The 15,787-nt window shown below is 43.2% G+C and overlaps 1 protein-coding gene across 6 annotated transcripts in view; it reads right to left on the reverse strand.

The window, feature by feature from the left end:
* Positions 1–15,787, reverse strand: part of CLUAP1 (clusterin associated protein 1) — a 71,026-nt gene that overhangs the window by 38,470 nt on the left and 16,769 nt on the right. For all 6 annotated transcript variants that reach the window (XM_071571396.1, XM_071571395.1, XM_071571392.1 and 3 more), the window contains 3 exons: positions 13,484–13,567; positions 11,633–11,766; positions 9,773–9,914 (listed from right to left, as the gene is read on the reverse strand). In XM_071571396.1, coding sequence (XP_071427497.1) covers positions 9,773–9,914; positions 11,633–11,766; positions 13,484–13,567 — 360 coding nt within the window. The remainder of the gene's footprint in view (positions 1–9,772; positions 9,915–11,632; positions 11,767–13,483; positions 13,568–15,787) is intronic.

Raw genomic sequence — 15,787 nt, forward strand, 5'->3', positions numbered from 1 at the left:
GAAGCCACTGCCACATTCCTGCTAGAATCTGACACTTGAATGATCCTCTCTTTGTCAGAGGCAGCACAAAGCCTCAAGACTTGAAGGGGGGGGGAGTGGGGATTATTCACGGAGAGTGTTTATCATATTGAAGAGCAGTTGTTCTTGGTGAACTTGATGGTTCCAGGAACTGATAATGGAATCTGCTGCCTTATATCTTGAGATCATTTAGTTCAATACAGCCCATGTTTCTTGCAGCAAAGAACCTCTTCAACAGGTGGCTGACGCACACTTCAGTTTATTTCTTATTTCTCACACAACTAAGTGTCAGCACCATCAAGCCTCTGTGTCTTGTTAGAGCCCGAGCACAGGAACTACAGATCTGTTTTAAACAATTTCTTCAGCTTGAAAACATTTGCTCTCCTAATTCCTGCTCACCAGCACAATACTCTAGTTACCAGAATTAACTGTGTGTGCTGGTTTAAAGGTAAACCAGCAGGAGAAACGAACCCAACACAAAAGAGATTGTATGTCAGAGACACAATTCAATAACAATATTACCACAGATGCAGTGGCACGAAGAGAAATTGGTTTTAACCCGCAAATCCCGAAGTATAACCCAGCACCCTGAGACACAAAAACAATGGTGTTTCTTAGCCCCTGTGCTGAGTCCCATGTGGTTCCCCCGAGTTCAAGGAGGAAATGAAAAACCTGTTGGTGCAGATGACAGTTGCAACTGGTGAAGAGTGGTGGTCGCCATCTGGTCAAGAGTGGCGGTCTCCTTCTGTCGAGGTTCTGGTCCTCCTCTAGATCTGATGGGTGGTTCCCCAGTCCCAAAACCCCCCGAGATTATATACCCTCAGGTTCAGGTGGGAATGCCCAATACTTCCCCCAGGGTGGAGAGTTCCACAGTGGGTGATCTGACTCTGTGAGTCAGGAGGTATTTTGGAATCGTTGATGGCCCATTAGCAGACTCGCCCCCTCAGGTGGGTGTAGAGGTGCTAATGACTTCCTGGAGGGCAGTTATCACAGCTCTTATCTCACAGGCTTCTTTCACACCCAGCTTACATCCTGAGGGATCGGGTGTCCTGGGCAGCTGCTGCAAATGGTCCATTCTTAACAGTTCATGAGAAATGACATAGAGGGTTTAGAATACACAGCTTTGGTCACACCCACACAGTGATAAACTAGTCCCGGCTTGCTGAACTAGGACACTGTGGTAAAACTATTTTAAAATATCTCATTGTAGTGGGTTAGAGAAGAAGGAAGGGCAGATGACTAATGATGCAGACCAATCTCTTTTGAATGGGGATGACAAGCACTGTTTCCAGGACTGTTCATGCACCAGGTTCTGATTCTCTAACACAAAAGGAGGAGTTAATTATCTTTGGGCCACCAGTGACTACAACACCCCCAGGTTTCACCTTACCCATCCTGCTTCTCTAGTCTCCATACCTCTGTGTTCTTCTTCACATAATAGCAGGGACAGAGGATAATTTCATTTCAGTTTTTACTCTGCACATTAAGAAACCGGAGCTGTTGGTTTAAATATTCTTGTGGCTGAGCAGGAAGAGAGATACAGGATGTACTGTCTAAAGTTTTCTCATTACAGGATGGCCACCAGTAGGTACTCGGAGGGAATACTGCACTGTCAAGGTGAGTTAGATTAACAGGTCAGGCTCTGATTGGCTCAGGTTTCCCCTCAGTCCTCTCAAAGGTGGAACAAAGCTTGAGAAGGAAACAGGCACACAGTTCTCCAGGTAAGCAAATGTAAAAAAAAGAGGGTCTTAAAATGCAGTAGCCTCCACTGGAAGCTTCCATTGATTTCAGGACTACATCACTGTCCTAGTTCAGCAGCTGGGGCCAGTTTATCACTGTGTGGGTGTGACCAAAACTGTGTGTTCTACACCTTCTCTGTGTATTCTACACCTTCTCTATAATTTCTCATGAACTGTTAACAATGGACCATTTGCAGCAGCTGCTCGGGGCACACCTGACCCCTCAGGATGTAAGCTGGGCATTAAAGAAGCCTGTGAGATAACAGCTGTGATAACTCCCCTCCAGGAAGTCGTTGGCACCTCCACACCCCCCTGAGGGGTCATGTTTGCTCATGGGCCATCAGCAATTCCAAAAATACCCCCTGACTCACAGAGTAAATCACCCATTGTGGAACTCCCCACCCTGGGGGAGGCACTGGGCATTCCCACCTGAACCTAAGGGTACATAATCCTGGGGTTTGGGGACTTCTGGGACCACTCGTTGGATGCAGAGGAGGACCAGAACAACAGGACTGCAACTACCACTCTTGACCAGATGGCGACCATCATCTGCATCAACAGGTTTTTTCCTTCCTTTTACTCTGCACTTCAGGGGAACCACATGGGTCTCAGCACAGGGGCCAACAAACACCAATCTGTTTGTGTCCCAGGGTGCTGGGTTATATTTCTGGGGTTTGTGGGTGAAAACCAATTTCTCTTTGTGTCACTGCATTGATTGTAATATTTGTATTAAATTGTAACTCTGACTTATAATCCCTTTTGTGTTGGGTTCCCTTTTCCTGTCAGTTTACCTTTAAACCAGCACAATCATGCTCAGGGTAGGCCCAAATGGGAATGGAACTGAACTTCTAGCAAAATAAAGATAACTCACGGCCCTGAGGCACAAAGCTGTATGGTCTGTCCTGGGATTTCTTACCTTTCTTTGCTCCTGATGTTTGACCCTGCTGCAATTCTTTTGAAACGCACAGCTTGGCCCAGTGGTTACTCCAACATCAGAATCCCCCCAAAGGATCCCAGCAATGTCCTGGAGTTCTCAAAGAAAGCAATGACCATGCACAGTACAGTAACTTCTACCGCCAGCCCACGCCAAGGTTCTGCTAGGGCAATTATCCCAGAGGTCACTGTTCACATGTGCACAATGTTTCATTTTCATATGTTTCACTAGAAATTGCTTTCACACAGGCAGAAAGCTGAGAATTATTTTACTGTTTAAAGACACAGCCCTTACTGTTCTGCACCTGATGAGATTGTGCACGTTTGTGCAAATCAAAATGCCAGTCTCACAGCTTCTCTTCTCCACCAAGTACTGGCAGTGGAGCATAAATCTCCTCATTTTCAGACATCATTTTAACATTACCTACTCATGTCATTTGGCGCAAAGCACCAAACATCAGTCCCAAATTTAGAGTTATTTTAGCTCTTTCTTTCAATCATCCCACTTAAATGTTTCTCAATGATTCAAATGTTTATCTCTGGTGAAGAAATATAAATTGACTGTTCAATTGGTGTTGCTGCAAGTGACCTGATTATGTCCTATTTTGAGGGAATTTCAAGTGGTTTCTGTTATGTAATTCAGACATCTGAAGTCTTTGTGAATATTCAAAAGGATAACGCAGGCTGGCAGGGAAGGCCAAAAGACCATAATATGATCAATACCCTTATTCATCTTCTTACCAAATGAAACTGGATAAAGAGAGTATGTAAAACTTAACAGCAGTACACTCAGAATGCACTGATGGTTTTTCTTCAGGAGTGGAGTGCACTGCACAAAAATGCAGTGAGACAAGTTAAAATTAGAGATCAGATCATTAGGTGAGTTTCTGTGTTGTAACTGCAAAACTCAGTAGATCCTCCCCCTGTGTTCCTTCCCCAGCTGCAGAGTATTTCATTTATAACAGAATTAGCATAGATTTACAACAGCAGCAAGAAAGAACTAGACCGAGTAGCCTATGCAGGGGGGTCATATTCAGCCACAGCACTAAGGAGGCATAAGAAACCTCTTTCCTTCCTCATGGGCTTCTGAGGTCAGAACATTGCTCAGAAAAACTTGTGTGATTAGGGTTTCAGTAATTTCTTATTTGATCTCTAGCTCTGTGATAACGTATATTCTAGTCTGTCAGACATGAACTCGAAGCTGTGAGTCAAATAATCTCAAGTCTGGGATCCTAAGTCAAGTTTATCACTCACCTGGCAGATCAGCTGTGAAGATATTCCTGAAAAATAGGTGGATCTTTGAGCACTGAGTGGATTGATCTGATTGAGATCAACTGAACTGATCTCCATTGTTTTCATTTCCCAGAAAGTTTTCCTATAGCTTTAATGGCAGACAGCATCAACAGAGCACCAGGAACAGGTAGGCACACCCCTGTCTAAGGGCATCCAGAGGCTCCTTTGGGAGCCTGCAGCCAGTTGCCATGGCATTGGTGGGGGACTGCAATTTTTTGCTTCAGTGAAATGAATGCACACAGCAACATTTCCATCTTCCCTGACATGCTCTCCACATGCCCTCCCACCTTCTCCGTATCTCCAGCTGTTTCTTTTAATGATCATCATTTCTCAGCCAATAATTTCTTTTGTCCATTTCTCCTACACTCCCCTGCCCCTGCTCTCTCTCTCTCTGTGCTTTCCCTTTCCCCTTCTCTAATTTTTTCCACATTTCTCCATTATGGGATTCATATGTCTCACTGCACCAATACAGTGATCCCTGTACACTGGACTAAAGGCCAAAATAGAAGCAATCAACAATTCACATGACTGTGCTTACTTTTACATCTGATACTCAACACAATTCAGCACAACTGGACTAGCAGTGCTCTCCTATAAAGGTGTTTAAACCAGTCATAACTCAAATGTACATTAGTTAGAAGATTAAAGACTGTAACCAACCGCTTTTCATATTAACCTTCTGCTGGCTATTTCAATAAAAAGCCTTCACGATGGGAATGCTGAATTCAGTATTTCAAGTGGGACAGCTCAGTGTAAAAAGCAGCAGAACAAAGGGGTATCTCAGACCGGAGCAGAACTCAGATATCACTATTACGTGCATATTCAGAAGCTCTGATATCAGACTCTGAAAGAATTTAATGAAGAGGGAGTTGCAAAGGGAAATTCAGAATACATTCTGTTTATTTGGCTTTTCCTTGTTTAGTCATAAAGCACTGCCTACTGAGAGCCATATCATGGAATAAATCATGGAGTGGTTTGGATTGGGAGGAACTTTAAAGTTCATCTCATTCCACCCCCTGCCATGGGCAGGGACACCTTCCATTAACCCAGGTTGCTCCAAGCCCCATCCAACCTGGCCTGGACACTTCCAGGGATGGGGCAGCCACAGCTTCTCTGGGCAACCTGTGCCAGGGCCTGCCCGCCCTCACAGGGAAGAATTTCTGCCTAATATCCATTCAAAATCTCTCCCCTTTCAATTTAAAGCCATTCTCCCTTGTTATATCACTACATAACCTTGCAAAATTTCATAATGATGAAAAGAAAAATAGTTTAAGCAATCGCAAACCAAAGATAACTATCAAGTGGCTCAGGACATCCTCATCCCTGCCTTCACCACCTGATGGTGTTCCTTAGTTGAAATTCCACAGCACCAGCATAAAAGCAGCCTGAAAACACCTCAGGAGAGAGAGCAGCTGAAGAAGAAAGTACTTCAGAGGCGTCCTCTGAGAAGCACGAGAAAGAATAAGCACATTCTCTCTAGGGAAAATGCAAATATTAAAGGATATTGCCAAGTTATTCTGGCATGACACAAACTAATTCCAAAAATACTTTTTTGAACTGCATTGGTCTGTGTTGTCCTTTAAAAGAGAGGCATTCATTTAAAACTCAGAGAGAATTCAATGTCCAAATCTGAAAACCCCTGAAAATTGTTTTCAGAACAGCCAAAGTTCTAACAGCTTTCATGCCTAAACATTCAAAACTATTTCATCTTAGAAACAGTAAAAATGAACCAAATGTGCTGAATCTTTTTACAAAGCAGAAAAATACATGCAAATCGTTGAGGTGACATGACACATAAATTCCTGACTCAGCACAGAACTGCAAGAAGTTGGATTAATTCCACAAAAGAACAGAAGCAGAATAAAAGAGGTGACTGAAAGTAAAAAAAGGTGAAGAAAACCACAAAGACAAAAGGTCCTTGTTTAAATTTCTCAGACCCAAGAATAAGTAGTGCATGACAGTTTGCCAAGAAGTGTGAGAAACTCACTCTAAAGAAGAGTCATGTGAGGATTTCTGCTATCTCCAGTTCATAATTAACAAATAATTTCGTATTTTTCATTGATTTGAAAGGGCTCCTACATCAGAGGTGCTCTGCAGGAATGAATTTCATCATTAATTAACTGCTTGGTTCACTTAACGCCTTAAAGTTTCTTTTAACACAGAGTTTCTTAGCTCAGTGCTTGGCAGCAGACTGCTGCCAATGGCTCTCCAAGCACCAGTCCTTATTACCAGGAGGCAAAAGAAACAGGAGGCTCAGGACACCTCCAGGAGCTACAAGGCTCTGCTCTCCATGTGACTGAACACCCACAGCATGAAAAACCAACCGTAAAAAATCCACACCAATCACACACCCCTGCAGTCTGGAGTGGCTCAATGTCACTTAATTAAAACTGTGTGCTTGGGTACAATCTTTAAATCATTTCTCTAATTAGGAAATGCACTCTGGCCCAGGGCATCAGCTGTGTGACAGCAGCAAAGTCCAAACCAGCTCCAAGTCCAACTGCAGGGGAGATTAATCTCATTATTCAGCAATAGTCTCTCCATCAGAAAAAACATTCCTCCTAAAAACTTGCACAAAGTCAAGGAGAGGGATCCAGGAATCAGTTCTCAGAGCAGCACAGGCAGTGTTAGATTAATCTAATTACATTGCTGTTGCTTTTTGCTGGCAAGCTATGTAGCAAAATACACAGAGATGATAAAAGAATTGCCTCACGCTCTTTCTGCAGAAGAAAATTAAGCTTTGTTTGGTGGAATAAAAGACAAATCAGGGTTGGGTGAAAAATCAACATAATTTTTAGTGTTTTCTGACGGGTGGAAGAACATGTATTAAAATAGATTAAATGTAATTATCTGCTTCATTACTTTTTCCTCTGATGATGCTGAAAATGGCACAAGATTGTAAACTTCAGGAAAACATTCAGCACAGTTTTGGAGCAAATTGTGGGGTTTTCTCAAGCATGTAATAAACAACCCATAGTTTTGCTTCACCAACACGTAGCTAAAGAAGTGAAGGACCACCTGAAAAGCAGATCACTACTGACAGAAGTGAGAGGCCTACCCTTGTGTTCCAGGCTGGCAACAGACTAATCCAAAGTGGTTTAAACAGAGCATTAGCTTTTAAAAATGAAAATAAAAGTCTCCTCACTGCTTTGGAAATGGCAGTGCATCAGGAAGTCTCTGGGTTTAGCTGGGACCCAGATTAGAACTACAGAATGATGGAATGGTTTGCGTTGGAAACTCACCCCATTCCACCCCCTGCCATGGGCAGGGACACCTTCCACTAGCCCAGGGATGGGGCAGCCACAGCTTCTCTGAGCAACCTGTGCCAGGGCCTCACCACCCTCACAGGGAAGAATTCCTTCCCTGTATTCCATCTAACCCTGCCCTCTGTCAGCAGGAAGCCGTTCCCCCTTGTCCTGTCCCTCTGTGCCCTTGTCCCAAGTCCCTCTCCAGTTCTCTTGGAGCCCATTTACGCACTGGAAGGGGCTCCAAGGTCTCCCCAGAGCCTTCGTCTTCAGGCTGAAATTCTTCATCCTCTTTCAGTTCTCAAGTCCTGGATTTTGATTTTGAGGACTAATATAATGACTTCAAGTAACAGTTTGGACTCCAGCACTCCTGCAAATCTGGCTGTAAGAGACACACACCACCTCCTCTTCTACCAAAGCAACAGCTTCTGCAGCAGAACAGTCATGGCTATCTGAGTAACTATGTTGCTGCTCACAAAAAGCTGGTCAGAGTTCCATCATTTATACATTATAGGTATTTTTAGGTACAAGTGGCAAAAGTGTGCAGGGAAAAAACACATCTTTTTGTCACATGCTTTTCCACTGTTTTTTTCTGTACTGTGCTGAAGTGCCATTCCCTGCTAATCCCAGTATATGAAAAGCCAAACCATATGGGTGGATTCCCAGGTGTCTCACAGAAAGAACAAGAAAGCAGAAAATAAAAAATGCTTTCCGTATTCTGAACATGGCACAGCCCTGAATGACAAAGGCTTTGTCTTATTATCTTTTAACAAAAATCCCCCAAAGAGCTGCCAATTCATTAACGAACTTCTACGCATGAATTTATAAGCAGTTTCAGGTAACTCCGTTCAAAGCATTTCTCCTCTAGCTATTAAGTCTCAATAGCATTTAAACAGAAGTAAAAAATCAGATCTTAGGCTTCATCTCAAGATTATGATTTAATTCAGGATATGGACAAGAACTAGAAGATTATAAAACAAGACACATGAAAATATCAAGCTGACTGCAGACATAAGGTTGAAAAACATCTCCAGAGCCAGTGCCTAAAAAAAGCAGGGTTAATAGGAAATTGGTTCACAGTGATTAAGAAGTTGTCAAATGCCCACGTTATCTTTGAAAAGACAAGTTATTTTATCCCTGAGGTAAATAATGCAGCAAAATACTTGAGGCTGCTCAAGAGGATACAACATGGCTTTCCCTGCATCTAAGAGGTGATGAAGGAAAGAGGGAGCATTGGCTGTTAACAACTGGTTAACTGGCTGCACTGCTGAGGCACCTCCAATCCTGGAGTTAGTTCTGGGCCCCTCACAAGAAGAAAGACATTGAGGGGCTGGAGTGTGTCCAGGGAAGGGAATGAACGGAGCTGGGAAGGGGCTGGAGCAGCAAGAGTACCCGAGGGAGCTGGGGGGGCTCAGCCTGGAGAAAAGGAGGCTCAGGGGGGACCTTCTCGCTCTCTGCAATCCCTGTCAGGAGGGAGAGCCAGGGGGTCGGGCTCTGCTCCAGGGAACAGGGACAGGAGGAGAGGGAACGGCCTCAAGTTGTGCCAGGGGAGGTTCAGGTTGGACTTCAGGAAGAACTTCTTCATGAAAAGGGTTGTTAAGCTGCCCAGAGAGGTGGCAGAGTCCCCATCCCTGGAGGTGCTTAAGGAACAACTGGACGTGGCACTCATTGCCCTGGACTGGGTGACAAGGTGATGATTGGTCAAAGGTTGGACTGGATGATCTTGAAGGTCTTTCTCAACCTAAATGATTCTGTGATTCTGAAACGCCAGATGTAGCACACCCACCACACCCACCAGCATCAAGGTCCAAGGGGAGATTGTTCACTGAAACAGGTTTTCAATGAAGAACAAAACATACACTGGGTAATGACTGTGAGAAGGATGAAAGGCCAGACAACAAAACATGAAGCTACAGGAAGCTGAAAGAAAGCCTGGCTGAAAGCATTGAACTCCAGTAAACACCCAAGAGAAGTCTGGAGCAAGACAAGATACAGATGCAAATCATCCATCTGGAGAATCCCACTGAACTGATACAACTCAGCAAGCTAACAGAAAACAGAATTTCTGCCAAACAAAACTGAACTCTATGTGGGAGGATCCCAGCATATCTTATCTCCTCACTGATGCTCTCTGCTGTTTTCATTGCTACTATGAGGAAATTGAAGAGCATTGTGATGAGAAACCCTTGTGTAACAGTTGTTGATAGACAATCTCTTAGCACATATATTGCACGTAGCAAAAGGAAGATTAGAAATGCTGAGAACATTCTTCATGTACAAAAAACATAAACTGAGAAAGAGTCAGGGGGTCAGAGACTGGGAAGGGGCATCACTACACTGGTTTCACTTCACTAACTCAGAAAATAAAGCTGTGCTGTCATGTTCAACCAAAAGCTGTCACACTCACTGGCCTGTCCATCACCTGCCAGTCACTCAGAGCTGACTCAACAAATAGTAATGTTGTCTTTGCAAAAGGGTATTGAAACATTTTCTGTTGCAAGGATGAGCACTACATTCCTGCTGAGCATTTCTGAGCTCTCTTACCTCAAACATCTCTTGCTCTGCCCGCTGGTGATCATCCAGGAGTTGTTCCATATAAGTCAGATTATGGAATTTTTCTAGGTAATTACTGTATTGTTTCTGCAGCTGCTCTTCAATCTTCTCATACTCATCCATAAAAGCAGGACTGGGGAGAACAAGAACAAGCTACTCAGTGAAACCTGCCTAGAGAAGTTGTGGCTGTCCCATCCCTGGAAGTGTCCAAGGCCAGGTGGGATGGTGCTTGAAGCAACCTGGTCTAGTGAAAGGTGTTTCTGCCCACGGCAGAGGGTGGAATGAGATGGGCTTTAGGGTTCCTTCCAACCCAAACCTGAGGGTTGAGTTGGAATCACCCAAGTTCTGTGATTCTATGATTCTATATATTTTGCCCTGTATATGCAGAATTCTGAAATACACTTTGAATTTTGCAGCTTCCTTTCCATGTCTGCTAAACCAGCCTCAAAGGCCCATTTGTTTTTAAGGTTTTACACCACTTCAGAGACCAAAAGCCTAAGACAAAACCCTGCACTAAACCAACATGCAGAAATTACATAAAGTAAAAGGAAAGCTATTGTGTACCCACTCCCATTACCTTTGACACAGGCACAAAGGCAGCATTTTGGCCCCCTCAGCAGGCAAATTTAAGTTCATTATGCTGTTTCACGACTCCAAAAAATTAGTGTGTAGCATGGCTGGTAAATCACATACTTTGCTGGGGACTTCCTTACTACAAAAGTGTCCTGCATCATTACGGGCGTAATTAGACTTGGGTGATGAGGCAATGATGTCCTTGGTACCATACAGCTAAACACTGCACCCTAAAGCCACTGCTCCTGCTTGATGCTTCACACCTACCCCATACATTTCCTCCAGTACTGATCAAGAGCTGTACATGAATCAACAGAATTCCTTTCACTGTTGATTTTTCAAATATTTCCCCTTTTTTTTATTTTAAGTCAGCTGATAGTATAAACCTGCAGTTTAATTAAGGGCAAGAAATCAGCCCAAACTGTGAACCTGAATACCTTGATACCTCCCCTATCTGAAGGGGCCTACAAAGAAGCCAGAAAGAAATTCTTCATCAGGAGCTGTAGTGATAGGACTAGGAATAACAGGTTCAAACTGAAAGAGGGGAAATTTAGGTTTGATATATGGAAGAAACTCTTCCCTGTGAGGGTGATGAGGCCCTTGCACAAGTTGCCAGAGAAGCTGTGGCAGCCTCAACCCTGGGAAGTGTCCAACGCCAGGCCGGACAAGGACGGAGCAACCTGATCCAGTGTAAAGAGTCCCTGCCCATGGCAGGGTGTGGGACTGGATGAGCTTTAAGGACTCTTCCAGCCCAAACCAGTCCGAGATTCTGTGATTCTAAAGATTTTATATCAGGCTGTTCCACTGCCCAGAGGAATGGATCCTAGCAAGGGGCACAGAATGAATTTTTAATTGGTGGTTAACGGTAAAAGAAGGCAGTTAAATGCCTCCCTGACAACCAATCCCATCAGATCTTGGAAGCTCAGCAGGGTCAGTTCCTGCTAGTACTTGGATGGCAGACCTCCTGGCAATACCAGGGGCTGTAGGTTCTAGCCCCGAGGACTTCACTGTCACAGTCCAAGCTCGCTCGGCCGTGGCAGATGGACCTTGGGACTTAAACGGTGGGGCCAGTTCTGCACAGGCTGTGCCTCACCTAAAACATCCACTGCGCAGGCTGGAAGGGCCACCCACGTGGGGAGAGCCCTGCCCAAATCTTCGTTCACAAAGCCAAGCCAAACAATGGTAGAAGCCTCTGGGAACTGAGGGATTGTTTGCACTAGTTCCAGTCTTTATGCTAAAACTCATTTATGAAATAGACAATCGTTTCATAATCTTTACCGAACACTTTTTAGAGTCTGTAGCCTCTTCTGGCTTCTTTCCAGTTCCACTTTTCGTTTTTCAATCTTGACTTCCAAATTGGCTTCGTCCAAAGCCACATTATTCAACATGTCTTTCACCTTTTCGACTTGTTCCTAAAAGAAAAGGATGGTGAAAACCATGGCTGGCACTGGAATAATTAGAGTTCTCTTTCAGATGCTGAACACTGTTCTTTATAATCTCATCTGTGTTTATTCAAACAGGCAATGGAAATTACAAAGTTCTTTGTGGCCAGGTTAACAAACTAACTGGACAGTTACAAATTTAAAATGCCTTATTTTTAAAAAGGAAGAGGGGAAAAAAACCCACAGCTTTAACTTTAATTTTCCTTCTTCCTGAAAAAGCAGTAAAAGATAGGTAGAAACGCATCTTTTGAAATCATTAAGGTCTTTTTGGAACTTATCTTAATGGAATAATTAAGGTCTTTTCCAAACATAATGATTCCACAATTCTAGCTGAATAAACACAGATGACAAATGCATGTTTCTTATTATTATTTTAGGAAATTTTATGTCTCCATATTTTTTTTTCTTTTCAAGATAGAGGTTGCTTTAATAAAGAACTTACTCTATCTGAATAACTTGACACTTTTCTAAATCTTGCTTTATCAGTTTTTTCAAAATATGGGAGGCATTCTGTACACTCACACAGGTGCCACAGTAGGGGGAAGTAGGAATATTCCAGTTTAGAAGGATGAGCTGAGTACAGTCAGTGTGCTCAGGCTTAGGAAACCATGAGCATCTTTTGAGAGGGAGAGAGGACTTCACTTGCTGAAATTCCAGCAGCAACTGTTGGTGCTGCTCAGCTCCAACAGATCATTTAATTAACTGGCCCAGAATTAATTAGCTGAGGTACGTGTTGTTGCTGTTTCACAGTATCATGCTACTAATCATGCTACTAATGCAGCTTTTAGCTCATCATTACTACTGCTAGAATTGAGAAATGCATAGTAACACCTTTACTATTCATAGAGACTGAGCAGGAGCAGAAACATATGGGAAGATTACCTGGAATATCTATTGATTATGCACTGGCTTTTTAAAGCTGGAAATCCACTCCTTGTAATCCCACATTTGGACTGGATGCAGTCTGCACTTAAATAACTGATAGCAATCACTAAAAGTTAATTAACCACCTTTCTCCCACAGTGCAGCTGAAGGGTCAGAAATTCAAGAACCCAAGCACTGAAGCAAGGACAGAGGTGCCATGACTGGGCCAGACAAAAGTTCCTCCAAAATGTCAACCACAATAATGCACTGGCAAAGCACTGATGAGCACAGTAATTAGCGCTGATTAGCTCTTCTCAGGCTTTAGCTCAGCTATCCTCTGGAAGACCAGCTTCCCAACTCCAGAGGTACCCAAACATTTTAAGCCACCAAGGTCACTTCTTGAAGCCCTGACTGCAGAGTTTATGCATCTTAGACAAACTGTGGGATTTAGATTTCTGTGCTGATTTAAGCTTTTTATCCCATCTGTTGAGCCTTTGAGGCAAAGCTCCTAAGAGAGGCAGGGAGTATGACTAAAATGTGTTTTCTCCCAAAAGAGAGGCCAAGTGCAGCTATTTGATGAAAGAATGTTTCTGCACATTGAACCAACAGTTATACAGTGTGACAGTGCAGCAGAGAGGATCTTAAGGTCATCTTCTAGGTCCTGCCCCTAGATTTGTTCACACTTTCTCCTGCAGATGTGATTTCTGCCAGCTCACAGCCACCCTCTGTGCTTCACCTCATTCCTTGTTGATAAAAAGAGCTACATTCTTCTTGAAGCAGAGATCTTATAATTTTACAATTAAAAAAATACCATTTTGCTTACCAGAACACTGTCAATTGCAATTTTCATCACCTTCTCAGCCTCATTTATCTCCAAAGGTCTGGCAATAGATTCTGTTCTTGCTTCCTATGAAATAAAAATACACCAATATATTTCAACACTGCACAAAGGAACTAATATATGCAGAGCTGAGTGTGATTAAGCAAAAATGATAGGATCATCTGCATAATAAATGGGGTAGGATTTAGTGTTTATTCACCAAAGCTGAGATGATTTAAAGAACAGGAGATGATGAAAAAGTCAGTTAAGTGAGACTGAGATTAATACATCTTTTCAAAACAAGGTTAAGTGTTACTGTCTGACTGAAAATGTTCTTGGAGGCAGATTTTTGCAATGGGGGACAGAGATTCTTTTACCTTTACAACACAACCCATGAAAACAGCAGTGAAGGTAGATGAGTACAGTGTCCCAGAAACTGTGGAGCAAGAAGGATTATGAAAGCACCAAACTCTGCCAGGCAGCTGGGACAGTGAGCCCCGAGTTTGCCAGAGCTCAAGGAGGATTTGAACAAAGCTCTCAAGCACATGGTAGGATTGTTGGTATGTTCTGTGCAGGGCCAGGAATTGGACTTGTGACCCTTGGGAGACCCTTCCAATTTGGGTTATCACCTGTGCCTCCTCTGCCCACGTGAAAATTGCATTCTGCAGATGTTTGGGCTTCTCCGGTTCTGACAAACAAGTGGTCCAAACTCCTCAAAACCCCCAGTAATCCTTGTTTAGATCCCAAAGGATGGAAAAAACCCTTTTCCATTCTCAGTAGTTTTGAGGACACAGGTGCTTAGGGGTTCACTTGTCTGAGGTCTTACCACTGCCTTCCTTACTTGGGAGGAGGAGACAGAATTTTGCAGCCCTAAGTCCTTAAAACCATCTTATGTTGGCAAAACATTTGGTAACAGGTGGATAAAGATGGAAAAAGCACCTCTCTAGAAAACACCTGACTAAGAACCTAAAAATCCTTTATATACATTGCAACAGACAAACCCAGCTGACTTTAGGGCAAATTCTGGAAGCAAATGCAACAACTTTGCTAAAACCATGCCAGACCCTCCAGATTGCACAAATAAGTATGAGCAGAGCCTGCTCCCTTCCCCACCAACTCAAGTCCAGGGAGTTGTAGGGTGAACCCAACATCAGAGCTCATCCAGCCAAAAAAAAAAAAAAAAACAAACCAAAACCAAACACCAAAACCAAAAAGGCAGCTTTCTTTTTCTACTGAGCTTAATTCCTCTGCTGGATCAGGTCTCTTGAGCCATCCACCCACAAGCTGCACAAAAGCTTTTTTTCTGGCACAAGAAGTAGAAATACTATGTTGGGGAGAATGACAGGAGTTACATCTGTTGGTGGCAGTGACAGCTTACACTGTCTAAAGTGCTTGTCAACATCCCTCTAGCCACAGAGAAATGCAAACTCCAAAGCAGAAAGTTAATTTGGATGAAAATAAGACACGAGGAGTCAGCGCGATACAAATTCCTGAATAATTCCATAGGTAGATGTTTTTGGAGGAAGATGGGCAAGAGTAATGTAGTTTAGGGCCTATTCTGGGAACAACAAACATTTGGAAGCTCAGAAAAATCCCTGTTTATTTGTGAGGCCTTTGCCAGGCCCAGCCTGGTGCAGACACTGCCCTGTCAACTGCACTTGGTTCTTACAGCAACAGTGAGATCTCTGCCACTATGCAACACACCACAGACTAAAGAGCAGGAGAAGGAAATTGTTTTCCTTCTCACTTGCAAAAAAGACAAAAGAAACAGCAAGGACTGTAGTTTTAAATTATAAACCATTCCCTCACCAATTTTCACTCAGTGAAACACTGAGTGAAACACATACACAGGGCCCTGCAGTGAGGAGTCGGGGCAGAGGACTGATGAATTTAGAGAAACTTCTGAAGATCTGCTCTTTTAAGTTATAATATATAATTTAGGAATAATTTATGCAAGTTTAATGTCTTTTCTTCTTCTGCCTTCGCTCTGCTTCCTGCACAGACCACAGTCTTCATGCAAAAATCTGTATCACTTTCTAGAACAAGGTTCTGTTCTTCAGTCCCACCTGCTTGGGAAAACCTGTCTGGGCAATGCAGAACAGTGGAAAGGCTGGAATTTGTACTTTCAGACTGTGCCATCAGGGTTAAACTGGAAAAACACGAGGTCTGGGCAATCAACCCACTCACACCCCAAGAGACAAAGTGGAGAATACTCTGGACACACAACTCACTCCTAAAACTCTGCCTTCAAATGTACATTTTCATTTCATTGTTACAAACAGCAGAATTAACCTGACTTTGATTCTT

This window comes from Pithys albifrons, chromosome 16 (genome assembly GCF_047495875.1).
Source record: "Pithys albifrons albifrons isolate INPA30051 chromosome 16, PitAlb_v1, whole genome shotgun sequence".
Lineage (NCBI taxonomy): Eukaryota > Metazoa > Chordata > Aves > Passeriformes > Thamnophilidae > Pithys > Pithys albifrons.